The sequence below is a fragment of the Oncorhynchus masou genome, chromosome 27 (genome assembly GCF_036934945.1).
Source record: "Oncorhynchus masou masou isolate Uvic2021 chromosome 27, UVic_Omas_1.1, whole genome shotgun sequence".
Taxonomy (NCBI): domain Eukaryota; kingdom Metazoa; phylum Chordata; class Actinopteri; order Salmoniformes; family Salmonidae; genus Oncorhynchus; species Oncorhynchus masou.
In genome coordinates, this window is record NC_088238.1 from 18,760,828 (window position 1) to 18,776,504 (window position 15,677).

At 45.9% G+C, this 15,677-nt stretch overlaps 2 protein-coding genes across 2 annotated transcripts in view; one reads left to right on the forward strand and one right to left on the reverse strand.

The window, feature by feature from the left end:
* The window catches only part of LOC135515703 (proline-rich transmembrane protein 4-like), a 49,324-nt gene extending 36,889 nt beyond the window's left edge, over positions 1-12,435 (forward strand). The window contains exon 3 of the mRNA XM_064939388.1: positions 9,494-12,435. Within this exon, the coding sequence (XP_064795460.1) occupies positions 9,494-11,553 (2,060 nt within the window). The 3' untranslated portion in view covers positions 11,554-12,435. The remainder of the gene's footprint in view (positions 1-9,493) is intronic.
* Positions 12,436-12,825: 390 nt separating this feature from the next.
* LOC135515403 (inosine-5'-monophosphate dehydrogenase 1b-like) overlaps positions 12,826-15,677 on the reverse strand; it is a 29,596-nt gene continuing 26,744 nt past the window's right edge. The window contains exon 13 of the mRNA XM_064939079.1: positions 12,826-14,931. Coding sequence (XP_064795151.1) covers positions 14,910-14,931 — 22 coding nt within the window. The 3' untranslated portion in view covers positions 12,826-14,909. The remainder of the gene's footprint in view (positions 14,932-15,677) is intronic.

Here is a 15,677-nt window from a genome sequence, read left to right on the forward strand (position 1 = left end):
TGTGCCTCTGTGTATGCCAGTGTGTGTGTGTATTGATGCCATCTGTGTCTCTGTGTATGCCAGTGTGTGTGTGTATTGATGCCATCTGTGTCTCTGTATGCCATCTGTCTCTGTGTATGCCAGTGTGTGTGTGTATTGATGCCATTTGTGTCTCTGTGTATGCCCGTGTGTGTGTGTGTGTATTGATGCCAACTGTGTCTCTGTGTATGCCAGTGTGTGTGTGTATTGATGCCATCTGTCTCTGTGTATGCTAGTGTGTGTATGTATTGATGCCATTTGTGTCTCTGTGTATGCCCGTGTGTGTGTGTATTGATGCCAACTGTGTCTCTGTGTATGCCAGTGTGTGTGTGTGTGTGTATTGATGCAATCTGTCTCTGTGTTTGCCAGTGTGTGTGTGTATTGATGCCATCTGTGTATGCCAGTGTGTGTGTGTGTATTGATGCCATCTGTGTCTCTGTGTATGCCAGTGTGTGTGTGTGTGTATTGATGCCATCTGTGTCTCTGTGTATGCCAGTGTGTGTGTGTGTGTATTGATGCCAGTGTGTGTGTGTGTATTGATGCCATCTGTGTCTCTGTGTATGCCAGTGTGTGTGTGTGTATTGATGCCATCTGTGTCTCTGTGTATACCAGAGTGTGTGTTACCACATCTGCACGGCTCATAATTCAGCCTCTCATTTGGTCAAGTTATGGATCTTGCTGTGCAGAGGTCAACAGAGGGATGCAGTGATGGGTGGGCTCTGCTTTAGACCCCTGTCTGTCAGGGAATGGGTGGGCTCTGCTTTAGACCCCTGTCTGTCAGGGAATGGGTGGGCTCTGCTTTAGACCCCTGTCTGTCAGGGAATGGGTGGGCCCTGCTTTAGACCCCTGTCTGTCAGGGAATGGGTGGGCCCTGCTTTAGACTCCAGTCTGTCAGGGAATGGGTGGGCTCTGCTATAGACTCCAGTCTGTCAGGGAATGGGTGGGCCCTGCTTTAGACCCCTGTCTGTCAGGAAATGGGTGGGCCCTGCTTTAGACTCCAGTCTGTCAGGGAATGGGTGGGCTCTGCTATAGACTCCAGTCTGTCAGGGAATGGGTGGGCCCTGCTTTAGACCCCTGTCTGTCAGGGAATGGGTGGGCCCTGCTTTAGACCCCAGTCTGTCAGGGAATTTAGCCCAAAAAGTTTAGAATGGAGGACCGGCGATAGATTAAGAATTAAGAGTTTGGGTTGTGGTGCGCTGATACTAGATCAGTGCTTAAGATCCATCAAGAGGTGAGAAGAGAGAAGAGAGAAGAGAGAGATGGCTTTAGAATAAGGCAGTCTGTTCAGTCTGTTCTGTATGTGCTTTGACTTGAGATAAATGGAAATTGTTTGCCGTTGTTTTTCCCTTGTTACATCTGTAAGATGGATGATGTGGCAGAGACATTGATGTCAGGCCAGGATGCATATCCACACACGCACACACACACGCACAGAGAGGAAGAAGTCAATGTGATTAGACTAAACAGGCCCGACTACTGGACCACGGATGGCTGGCTACGGCTAAACGGATGAGAGAAGGATGCATTTGACATATCTGGGTTATGAAATCTTCCTCCCATTCTGCCATCCCCATCTCTCAACTGCCTTCCAAGACACGCCAGTATTCCCGTAATCTGTGTTGCTCTAACGATCTCAGAGCGTCGTGATTCAAGTCATGTGCAGTACTTTACTCTACAGTATGTTGTTTTTATTGTCTCGGAGTTTGAATTGCGTAACTCTATCTGATGAGGAGTGGCACGATGGGGATGAAGATGGGGTGGATCCTGTACCGAGGACACCACAGGAATGAGTTAGTCCTTTACATTTCAAAAACTAAAAGGATTGTATTCGGGACAAATCATTCACTAAACTCTGAACCTCAACTAAATCTTGTAATAAATCATGTGGAAATTGAGCGCGTTGAGGTGACTAAACTGCTTGGAGTAACTCTGGATTGTAAACTGTCATGGTCAAAACATATTGATACAACAGTAGCTAAGATGGGGAGAAGTCTGTCCATACTAAAGCGCTGCTCTACTTTCTTAACAGCACTATCAACAAGGCAGGTCCTACAGGCCCTAGTTTGGTCGACCTGGACCACTGTTCAGTCGTGTGGTCAGGTGCCACAAAGAGGGACTTAGGAAAATTACAATTGGCTCAGAACAGGGCAGCACGGCTGGCCCTTGGATGTACACAGATTGCATGTCAATCTGTCCTGGCTCAAAGTGGAGGACAGACTTTATCACTAGACATGACACCACAGGTCTGTTTACAGTCCCCAAGTCCAGAACAGACGATGGGAGGTGCACAGTATTACATGGAGCCATGACAACATGGAACTGTATTCCACATCAGGTAACTAATGCAGCAGTAGAATCAGATTTAAAATGACGACATGGAACTGTATTCCACATCAGGTAACTAATGCAGCAGTAGAATCAGATTTAAAATGACGACATGGAACTGTATTCCACATCAGGTAACTAATGCAGCAGTAGAATCAGATTTAAAATGACGACATGGAACTGTATTCCACATCAGGTAACTAATGCAGCAGTAGAATCCGATTTAAAATGACGACATGGAACTCTTTTCCACATCAGGTAACTAATGCAGCAGTAGAATCAGATTTAAAAACAGGTCAAAATACACTTCATGGGGACTGTGAAGCAGCACAAACATAGGCACAGACACATGCATACAGACACGATAACATACGCACAAGTACACATGGATTTTGTGTTGTAGATATGTGGTAGTGGAGTAGGGGCCTGAGGGCACACACTTAGTGTGTTGTGAAATCTGCTATGAATGAATTGTAATGTTTTTAAAATTGTATAACTGCCTTAATTTTGCAGGACCCCAGAAAGAGTATCTGCTGCCTTGGCAGGAACTAAAGGGGATCCATAATAAACCCCAGGGGGAGTATCTGCTGCCTTGGCAGGAACTAATGGGGATTCATAATAAACCCCAGGAAGAGTAGCTGCTGCCTTGGCAGGAACTAATGGGGATCCATAATAAACCCCAGGAAGAGTAGCTGCTGCCTTGGCAGGAACTAATGGGGATCCATAATAAACCCCAGGAAGAGTAGCTGCTGCCTTAGCAGGAACTCATGGGGATCCATAATAAACCCCAGGAAGAGTAGCTGCTGCCTTGGCAGGAACTAATGGGGATCCATAATAAACCCCAGGAAGAGTAGCTGCTGCCTTAGCAGGAACTAATGGGGATCCATAATAAATACAAATACCACCAGGAGTCATTACGACGACAACGTCAAAGCCACTGATCACAGGTAACTGGATCGCACTTAACATTACACAAACACAAATAAGATACTGGACACACAAAGATAGGCACGCACACACCCTTAGAAACACACACACACACACACTTGAATACATCACAAGCCCTCCAATCACTCCTCGCTTACTTACTTCCACAATCTAACTCAACACACTGTCAGTTTGAAGAGCAAAGCAGCCTATTACTGTTACAATCTGTCTGAGAGTCACAGCAGCCAGGCAGAAACATTTCCCTCAGCCCTTCCTACAGTCTCTAATTGCCTCCAAAGGGAGGTGACTGTTGGTTAGAACCGTGTTGTTGAACATTTACCAGCCGGAGTCTAGCTAAGGACCTCTCTCCCTCTCTTCGTTTGATTAGTAGCAACTCTTTTCAGAAGAACATCTCAGGTAGAGAGGAAGTAGAAACATCTGGTGGTTGGTCAGTAATGATTCATTAATCATGTGTTAATTAAGAGGTTCATTTGAAACCCACTTCTCCGCAGCAGATGTAACCCACATTACTGCCCAGAAATAGCAGACCTATTCAGCCAAATTGCAAAAATAGACTAGTTAAATGTGCTACTGCAGATGACGTGTCACCACAGAGGCTTGTGTGTGTGTGAGAGAGAATTTGCTGCCTCCTTATCATGCAAATCAAATATCAAATCAGTTCATAACATGTTCCTATGTAGGACTGTAGCAGGCCAGGGTCTGTTGATGTAAAGGAGTTTTGGGATCATATCAGATCTTTCCACTCAACCCATTTTGCCACAAAATACAATTCTCTCCTCTTCAATGTGCATGACAGCTCCTCCGACAGTCGTTCCGGCTGAATTGCCTTTCTGAGGACAGTGAAATTGAAAGTGAAGGAAAACAGATGAAAGCCAAATGAGGCCTTGGATTTTCCTGACGCGGGGACAACAGGAGACCAATTAGAAAGATGGAGGGGAGGATGTCAGTGGGAGTTGAGTTCTGCAGTCAGGTGTCAAGGTTTACACTGGGATCCTGGAACAAATAGTCTTCAACTGGTTCCTTTCCTCCTATTTCCTTCATGACCACTAATGTTCTAATTTACGTATCAGTTGATGTGATGAAAATCAATAAAAGGGGGGCATATTAAGAGTATTAAAGGCCCAGTGCTGTCAAAAATGTGATTTACCTGTGTTTTATATATACAGGTAACTGCCAAAATAATGGAAAACCTTGAGCAAATGAAGGTTCTGGTGGCTCTGTGGGGTGCATTTTCCTAGCATGGTTTAGGTCCACTCGATCCCTTAGAGGGCAAGGTAAATGTCAATTAATACACAGCCATTCTGAGTGATCACCTTCAACCTATGGTGAATCATGTCTATCCTGATGGGAGTGGAGCCCCCATCCACAGGGCACGAGTGGTCACTGAATGGTTTAATGAGCATGAAAACGATGTAAACCATATGCCCTGGCCGTCTCAGTCACCAGATCTCAACCCAATTGAACACTTATTGGAGATTCTGGAGCGGCGCCTGAACCAGCGGTTTCCACCATCAACAACAAAACACCAAAGGATGGACTTTCTCGTGGAAGAATGGTGTCGCATCCCTCCTATAGAGTTCCAGACACTTGTAGAATCTACGCCAACTTGCCAAGGCACATTGAAGGTGTTCAGGTGCCTCGTGGTGGCCCAACACCCTATTATGACACTTTATGTTGGTGGTTCATTTATTTTGGCAGTTACCTGTATTTCCACACTATGAGGTTGGAATAATAGTGTGAAATTGTGAAAATGCTGATAATGCCATATTAATGTAAGAGCTGTTTGACAAGACCGGCGTGCATTTTCTGCCTGTTCAGGTGGGATGGCGTTTTGGACTGCCTGGCGACAGGCAATAGTTAATAATAATTTGGGGGTGCTTATATTTCTCCTGTTACACACAAGTGTATAATGGAAATGTGTTTCTTGCATATCCAAACTTCCCCTGAGACACCCACAGAGAGTGTGGTCACAGCCAGTGCCCCTGAAGCAATTAGAGTTAAGTATCAAGGGCACAGCGACAGACTTTTCTCCTTGTCGGCTCCGGTACTCGAACCAGCGACCTTTCGGTTACTGGCCCAACACTAAACTTGAGGCTACCTGCCACCCATAGACCAATAACAAAGAGAGTTTTAAACCTCTCCTCCAATAACAGCTAGTTTTGAGGTTCCATATCCCTCCCATAAAGCTTAGACCCCTCACTCAGACCACTACCATAGTCCTAGCAAAATTCTTGCTTGAGAAATGTCTTTGCTAAGAAGCTATTTTTAAAATATATTTTTGTACAATTTTAATTGAAAAAAATAACAATAAGGTACTTAATTGTTGCCCAGAAATGATTTGATATTGAGATAAAAACAGATGCATTGGGCATTTAAGGCATAACCTCTGACGTAAGTCTGATACTAATCGCTCAACTTCTGTTGAACTATGGGAACCTTACAGTATGTCCGCAACTCTAGTATGTTTCAATGGCGATTTAAACTGACGCACAAAAAGACAACACTTCGATCCGAGTTGGATCATCGTCAGGTCATCTTTTTCTAGAATACGTTCTTCTGTCCTGCACCTGATGAGTTGGAATTTCCTTCTTTTTCTCTATTTTCTAACCATCTACAAACATCTCTGTCTATGCTATATTGTAAAGTAGCTTGTTATTGATTATAGTGTCTACATACATACATAGATACATACATACGCACGCTGCTGGCATTGAATCCGGGCAGTGACATAACATCCATATATGTGACTGACTGTAAACCTGAGGGGTTCGTCACAAGTGGAATGTAGACTATAACTCGGCAGCAACACGCGATGGAACGGACCGGACTACGCTGTCCCCGTCACACGGCCACATTCCAACGGGGGCGGGTATCCAGGACGGCGGACTCGCTGGACGCTCTGATGGACGATTAATTGACCCGAGCGAGACAGGCAGGAACCTTTGGCTCTAGTCCAGAAACCCCAGTCACGTTTTCCACTGTGCCCGCGGGGCAGCTAGGGCATCGCCCAGGAAAGTAAACAAACGGGCGGAACAAGCGACTTGCCTGCCACAACATGACCACCCTTATCTGTGGCAGTTGCCTCGCCTGGCACTTCCTGTTTGTGTTAAACTCCGCCCACATCTCCCACACTGTGCAGACAGGGTGTCTGGTATGACAATATTACATCATTATTGTTAGGACACTGCTTCTCTTCTCTCCTGTAGTAATAGCCATCTTCAAAAGGAATATTTTAGTGACAGATAAGGAACATATCAGGCACCACCTCTTATCATAACATGATTACAATTTAACTACTGTCTGTAGGTGTTATCATCAGGGATGGTTCCAATGAGTTACTGACTCATACAGGTGGCTGAAAAATAGTGGGCTGAACCAACACTAATATTCTATGGGGGTGCCATGTTATTTATTTTGGGGAGGGGCACTGATTTGTTATGGGAGTGCCCAGAACCCCTGGCAGCCAGTGTAATTCTAACCCTGTCAGAACAAATACAATTTATTGTTAATTTCACCCTCCAGATTAGTTGAGTAATAAGCTGTGTCAGAGCTGTTAGTGTGCTGATTCACCTCAGTGGATTTTAGACGTGTACAAGACTGTTGTAACTGCAGAGTCTGCTATATATTCAGCTGAACGGACACTCATTAAATGTGCAACTGTGCAAAACTTAAAGGGAATTTATCAATAGCCATGTTGTGCTAGGGTATACTATATCCTACAGGGGACTAGAGAGAGATAGAGAAACATCATGGAACGATGCACGGAGGAACCTCTTTAAACACTTTTCATTTCTGCCCATTAAAGATTCAGCGGGCCTAATTAAAAAACCCTGCATCAGGGAAAAACAAAGCCTCTTAAAACATTGTCAGTCAGTATTTCACTACATTAGTGCCATGATTAAAGCCACGGTCGCCCGTCTCGTAACCGTCTGTCAGAGGTATACAAAAAATGGTGATGTCGTGCTGCAAGACAGATCGCTCACTCAGGTTCATATTTCCCAGAGCTTGACGGGTTCGTCATCAACTCACACCGAATCTCGGGAGTCGGTGGCTGAGCACAGAATGAAGACGAAACAAGTGCCAAAAGAAGACAAGCAGTACTCTACAGGACAGCGCTGAGGTTTATGTTGAAGCCCCTCTTTAAAAGGATCAGCCACTCGAGTCAGGCTTTGATAGAAATGTTCAGGAGTCCGTGTTGTGGTTTGGGCTTCCTGAATAGAGTGGAGAGGTTTCTTTGGTCGGCGAATGAGAGGGACCAGCGAGGCTGATGGGAGGTGGAGAATACAGTCTTAATGACAACCTTTCTACAACACACCATGTTAACAGGAAGCACTCTTGCATTAAACTGAGAGAAAAAGGCACTGGGTTTTGTGTTTCAGCATCCTCAATATGGTTGCAGGGCCACATGTATGCACACCATACCCAAAGCTGTTCACATTAGAGCTCAATTACCAGGCAGTGTATTTAGACAGGGAGCGAGAGAGAAGGGGCAATGCGGGAGGAAGAGAGAGACACACACAAAGATGGGGTAGAGGTTATGAGAGGAAGAGAGAGCGTGTGTGTCAGAGAGAGAGAGAGAGGAAAAAAAGAAGAATGGTCTTCGAGGGAGGAAACAGGACCAGTATAGAAGAGACGTCACAAACAAAACAGTCCATTACGGATCTGGGAGACGAGGTGGGGAAACAGAGAGCTACCATACAACACAACACAATCAGAGGAGCTAGAGGAGCTAGGGCTCATATATCACAAGAGAAAAGGGACAACTTAAATGTATAAATACATTACTTAGTTTTGTGGTACAGAAGTTTGTACATAAATCGAGGTTGCATACCAACATGCAATCAATGTGCCAACAGACATGACGTATTCTCCTTTCACCACACATCTTTTATCATCCAAACTGCATTTTAGTACCATAAAGACCACATTTTGAGACCATTTGACAAATGCCTGGACTGTATTATACAATATTCAAAAGCATCCTTATTTTAATCAAATCCAACCCACACAGTCCACTTCACACCACTATCACAGACGTTTCAGAGTCACAACGTACTCTACATCTAGCAGCCCACAAATCACACAGCTCTGTGACTGCTAGTACCTCCCTGTATACCTGGATATTCTGCTCGTTTGTTCCCATCTCTGTAGCCCAATAAGGAGCCTGGTGGGAGGACGGCTCATAATAATGTCTGGAACGGGGCGAACGGAATGATACCATCCCATTGATTCTGCTCCAGCCTTTACCACGAGCCTGTCCTCCCACATTAAGGTGCCACCAACCTCCTGTAGATTATATCTGATAGGGCTGGGCTTGAATGACTGATGAGGCTGTGTGTCTGTGTCTGGATACAAGATGTAATTCGGCCTGTTTGTGTTTTCACGTCTTCAATAGGAGGAGTGAGGAGAAGCATGGAAATAAATGGGTGCCCGCTGGTCTGTTTGATGTCCTAGCTGATCTGTTTTACTGAAGTGGCATTGATTGAGGATAATTCTTTGGCTAATGGCTATTATGGACGTCATGTAAGATGTTGGCTGTCGAAGTCTGTAAAGCTCGCTTTGAAAAGGAAGAGTCTAAAACCGTGCGAGGGAAACTGTCGCTGGTGCCCATCCGTGATGCATTTGTTTGTGTGTAATGACTACTAGGTACACACATCCAAGTCATCTTCCATATATTGATCTTACCAGTATACATGCATTGACCTTATCCACATGCTTTCACAGACTTGGCCCTCAGCACACATGCATTCACAGACTTGGCCCTCAGCCCACATGCTTTCACAGACTTGGCCCTCAGCCCACATACTTTCACAGACTTGGCCCTCAGCCCACATACTTTCACAGACTTGGCCCTCAGCCCACATACTTTCACAGACTTGGCCCTCGGCCCATTAGTGTCTAGGCTCGAATGTTGAGTAAACGCTGTGTATTCTCATGTGTGCCTGTTTCTCTTGGGTGTTGCCCTCTGCTGGTAAATTGTATTACTATGCTGTTATCAGAAAACAGCATACTGACGACGATGTGTCTGTGCAGCATTGCGCTGTATAGACGCTGCTGCATATGGCATTGATCTATATTTGGGACGGTCAGATGGCCACAGGTAGATTTTACGTCAAACCTCATGATAAATTGCTTTTTGGGAAGCGATCAACATTTTATGGAATCGAAATTGAAATTCAATATTTTCCCATGTTTTTTTCAGGTAACCTTCCTGATGCTGAAGACTGGCTGTCCGACCCGACGGGCAGTGAAGCCACCTACCTCCCAGACTGCAATCAGGAACGTTCCGGAATCTGCAACATCTCTGACACCTGGGCACCGCCCACCACCTCTGACGTCCTCCCCACCGCCAACACCCCCTCCGCCAACCAATCAAATAACCCCTTCCTGATTCCGGCCAGGCCCATGTTCGTATCCCTGCATTCTGATTGGAACAGTGCCATGGCCGCCTGGGGGTTAGCCTGGGATGCACACGTGTACGGTCTGGGCTCCATCTTCGCCATGGTGACCCTGGCCTCGGCGCTCAACCTGCTGTGCCTGCCCCTGCGCTGCCCTTCCGGCTGTGGCTACTTCGCCCTGGTCAGCGTCTTCCTCCTGGCTGCAGGGTGTACCAGGGCTTTCTCCCTACTCTACGATGCCTACGGCCACCAGGACCGGCTGCCCTCCACCGAGGCCTCCCTGCTGCTCTACGAAGCCCCGTTCCCCTGCCTGACTGCAGCCTTCGGCCTGGTCTTTCTGCTCCTCTCTATGCGCTCCAGGATGCAGCTATCCTACTCAGCCTTCCAGAGACCCTGTTTCCTGGCCTGTCTGGTGTTGCTGCACTTCGCAGCAGCGTTTGGTCCTGTAGCACTGCTGAGGCTCTACCAGAGGAGGGCACCCTTCTGCCTCTTCATCTCGCTCATCTCCCGGGGAACGTTTGTGGCGCTGGTTTCTTTTCTATCGGTCGCCTATTTTGTGTTTTTCTGCTACGTACGGGCGGACTCAAAGCACATTTATCACCTGAATAACACATCGCCCACGCCAGCTGAGCGATACAACCGCTGTCCATTTGCAGAGAGCAGGGAGTGGGACCGTGCGGCTGCGACAGTGTGCCTTTCGGCTCTATTCTGCCTGGCTTGCGCTGGGCTGCAGCTGTACGCCATGCTCCACTCTCTGGGGCTCGCCGGAGGAGCAGATGTGTTCCGCCCCTGGCCTTGGTGGACCTTCCAGCTCAGCTGCAGGGTTTGTGAGGCCGGAGTTTGTCTCACCCTAGCCCTGGTTGTGGCCCAACCACTCTACTGCTCTGACCACCTTCCCCAGCCTGGAAGCTGCTGGACGGAGCTGCTGGCGATTAAGTCGCCCATTATGTCGGGAACCTACCAGTGGACCCTGAGCCAGCAGGAGAAGCTGGCCATCTGCGACATTGGGCACGGGGAGACAGAGTGCCTGCCCCTCTACACGCTGATGGATGAAAGGCTAGGCAGCAGCTTGAACGGCCTGGACCTCCTGTACCACAGCAACCGGGCCTTGGCTTACAGAGACCTGGACCTGAATTTGGATCTGCCTGGCTCCAGCAAGCCAGAGGACAGGTGTGGTGGAGAGGCGTCCGGGGGTTCCTCCTTCACCAGCGACTCCACGGCTGACCTGCGACCGCCATCGCCCATCAACCTGCGCCGTAGTATTGATGAGGCGCTCTTCAGCGAGGACCTCTTTCCCATAAGCCTCTTCAGACCGTCCATACCCTTTTGCTGCAGTGACCTGTCACTCAACATCCCCTACTCCACGTCCACCCTGCCCAATGGTGGCCAGGTGCTTCGAGAGACCCTCTCAGCTGACCCAGGCCTGTACCGGACGACCTCCTGCGTGGAGATGGCCCCTCCTCCCCCAACCCCTCTACCAAACCGACCTATGGCAGGCGACACCATCCTGGGTGCTCCACCATCTCCCTCCCTGTCCTCCAACTCCTCTTCCCCAGAACACTGGAGGGGAAGTTCCTCCTCCTGCTCCCTGTACAGACCCTCATTAGGAGGGTCCTCTCTGGTCCTCTGTTCCAGCCCAGAGGGGCACGCCCAACCCTCATCCCTAGGCGGCAGCTCAAGCCGCATTACAGCCTCCAGCCACCAGGGCTCACACATGCAGAGATACTATCACACACTGGGGTCAGCCTCACAGGAGAGTCTTGACCTAGAGTCTGAAGTGGACCGGTCCGTACAAGAGGAGTTCATCAATGTCTGCAGACAGATTGATGCGATGAGCATCTGCAGTGAGACAATTGACCTGTAGGCAGAGCTCTCAACAGTCAAGGGCTAAAGGCTGAGGACTGGACTGAAATAAGGTGTTGTGAAGAAGGATTCAAGATGGCGTCACAATCTGTAAGGAGCAACGAGCGGTTTGATTCATCAGGCTTGCCTTCATTGTCAAGCAAGGTAAAACAGTGCGTAAATGAACTGAGGGTTTGTTTGAGAATGTTGACAAGAGTCTTAAGTGCCACATGCCAATGAGAAATTTGTGACATTTTTTCAACATTTGCTATTGGATGATGAAGTTTGATACGTTAATAAAAGTTGCGTTTTCCTGTGCATTTCAAGAGGGGCGCAGGAAAGCAAAGTACATTTGTACTAAACGTTTTGCATTCAAATAAATAATACTGTGATTGAAATAAGCACTTAATAAACGACTACTGAAATCGTTTTAATATTTTAGCATATTCTTATCCAGATTGTGAGTGCATACATTCTCATACTTTTTTTCCCCTTCTCCATACTGGTCCTCTGTTGGAGTCAAACCCTGGTGTTGCCAGCACCATGCTCTACCAACTGAGCTACACGGGACTGTACTTTACATTTTCATAGTGTAAGATTGTTATTCAATGCCAAGTTGTTTCAATTCAGTAAAATATAATTGTGTTTGTGAGCCTCTACATGAAGAATTAGACATGTTAGAGATGTGCTTTAAGATCCATCCAATAAAGGAAAGCTTGATTTGAACTAACAGCAACATTGTAGCGGAGCAGCAGTGAACTATACTGGTAGGATAGCATCGATACTATTGTGCTTTAACTTCGGACTGACACACAGTACATTTTATATGAGCCGCTTGGTATTTTATTAATGTTTAAAAAAATACTTTACTCAAAACATGATTAAATAAAGAGAAATGTCAACATTTAAGTGTGCATGTTTTGTTTTCACCAAGTTTCAGGTCATGTTTAACGTATCTTCTCGTTACATTTGGGGATATTATTGACAACGCAATATTATTTTTGCACCAGTTGGCTGTACCTGCCCCAAAACACCAGTATTTTTACTTCATAGTTTGATCTCCATCTTTTTAAATTAGGTAGACAGTTTGTATCCAACACTTACTTGAAAGTCGTGGACGACTGATCAAAACTCATGACTCTTGTCCCTCTGCAGCAGACACATGGTGAGAAATGTGTTTGGAACATTGAATCACAATACATATCGTATCAGCACACAAGTATCGTGATAATATATTGTATAATATATAATATATTGTCCCTGGGAATTCCCAGCCTTAATAACAACCCACAAATCAACATATTTGGACTTTTATTGTTTTACAGCGTTAGTGACCGGTTTCTGTTGTAATCCCATTGTAAACAAGGCCTGTTTCATATTCAGTGGGGATTTTCAGAACTAAAGGTGGGAGACTGCAAACAACCGTTTCAAACAGGATACAGGTATATAATTCTCCATACATCTTCATGTACATATTTACTTAATATTCATGTCAACTGTAAGAGTACTGTTAGTCAAGTGAGGTCCCGGTAGGGCAAAGTACATTAGCACAAAACGGAAAGAAAGTCACCCCTACAGCTTAGAGACATTCTGAAAAAAACATCTGGCAAAAAGAACATTGTTTACGAAAAACGTTAGAAAAATCTATTCCTACACAAGCTGAATGATATAGATACGGTATCTCAGTGAGAAAGGGGGTGAGGAGGATGTATAGCGCCATGCACATACACAGTTCTCACGGGAATTTAAGACTTTCCGTCGTGTGCGGTCATCATCAACCCCCATTTCAAGGCATATCTCTGGTAATCAGAGCAGGTCAAAGCTGCTAGCAATTGGTGCCACAATCTGGGACAGGGGTGGAGCGAGGGACTACATTGCTGACGATTCATAGCTTTAAATTTGGGCTTTTAGTATTAATAACACCAAAGTGTCACAGAGAGCATGTTGATACATTTGGCAGTATGTACGGAATTAGAAAAAAGCGGAATATAAATAGAGCCGTGTTGAGGCTTTAAAAAACTAAAAAGCATACATATCAAAACCCTTCATGCTCCTTCGAGCCACTGGGACTTTCTTCAGCAGAGATCGTCAACCAGATTCAACCACGGGACGATTTCTTGGGTGGATGGGCAGGGGCCGGAACATAATTACAAATCATTTGTAGACTGCAAATTGACCGCAGGAGGTCCAAACAGATATAATATAACTTAAACAATCATTTCAAACCTTGCTTACATTTTGTATACGATGACATCTCTGTATTATCTGTAGGAATACTTGGGAACAGATATCCAAAATTAAAATCACTTGGTTCTGATTAACTGGTGTTCTTACACCCTTTTGTTCCAAGCATAATAATCATTTATTTATTTACTTGGGGGGGGGGGGGCAAATGAAACCACGTGGGTCAAATTTGGCACGGGGGATGCCAGTTGGGGAACCCTGCTTTACAGCTTTTAAATCAAACCATTTTCTCTAAACTCGTTTCATTCCAGTCTAAAAGATTATCGTATTACCCATTGTTTACCGGCACTGTGGTTTTAAAAACGTTCCTTGATCTATGGCCGATGTCTATCTTTTGGCCCCAACCGTGCTCTCAACACACTAGAAGCATTGTGATAGGCCACTAGTTTATTGGTTCACGTCGACTAAGGGGGGTATGACATGGCCACTACGGCGAGGGAATGTTACCTAGTCTAGAGTCCCAGCCAATGAGTCTGTCAGTTAAATCACAGTCAAAAGTTTAACAGAACAATCTACTTTTCTCAAAGCAGTTAACATCTTTCTGCATAAACAGAGCTAACTACATAGATAAAGGAGGATTGCCACAATACACTTGCACACAGAGTAGCAAGACAAGTGTTTTTCCACATATATATATATAGTTTGATTGGGATGTTTGTGGCTTCTGACGTGGAGGTACGAGCAGATCCCAGAGAATACAGAGGGGTGACAGCATGGCTCTCTCAGTTTCACCAGGAAGAGGAAGATTGCAAAACAGCACCTTCTTCACTGAGTTTGTCCTCACACACACACTCTCTCACACACACTCCCTCTCTCTCTCTCTCTCTCTCACACACACACACACACACAATCAAATACTTCCTTCAACACGCTCTCACACACACCAAGGGGACCGGTATTCTGGGAGGGGGTTATGGTGGAAACCCTGATGTTCCGCTTCGTAAGTGCAAAATCCTGTTTCCCAGGTGATGGTGTTTGTTTTGCAGATGTTCCCCCCAGACCTCTCCCGTGGGGTGTGTGGGGAGTCGGCAGGGAGAGTGATGAGGTGGGTGTCAGATGTGGCGGTTACGTTTGGTCACAACGGGGGTGGGGGTGTCGGGGTCAGCCTTAGTCCGCTTCTTTCTGGCCCCTCCATCAGTAAAGTCGTTTCTCGTAACTACAGAGAGAGAGAGAAGGCATCGTGAAAACACAATGATACCATCAATCAGTTAATGATAATCAATAATATAACGACCACACAAAACAATTCCTAACACCTGCTCTAAAACACACAGAACAATTCCTATCACCTGCCCTAAAACACACAGAACAATTCCTATCACCTGCCCTAAAACACACAAAACAATTCCTGTCACCTGCCCTAAAACACACAAAACAATTCCTGTCACCTGCCCTAAAACACACAAAACAATTCCTATCACCTGCCCTAAAACACACAAAACAATTCCTATCACCTGCCCTAAAACACACAGAACAATTCCTATCACCTGACCTAAAACACATAGAACAATTCCTATCACCTGCTCTAAAACAACCGGATAGAACTGATCAATTACCCTTTCCTACTACATCAGCTATCCATCTGTCTAAGCAATAAGATACTGATTCAACTGTAAAACAAAGGTTGACCAATTCCATTCAATCCCCCATCATCTTGCCAGTATACTTATTACAGGGTTATCTGCCCTATGGATAACTGGGGAAGGAGAGGATGGAAGGAGGCTAGTGGACAGAGAGAGGAGACTAACAAAGCTTCCCATAATTCATCCCCATTCAAAGATGAAATACGTAATGGCGAGCACCCCCCCTCCCACTAACAAGATAATAGTCTGAAGGGGAACGTCACATCGCCATATTAGCCGTCCTTATAGGCGAGCTGCCAGATTCAAACATCAAGATGGG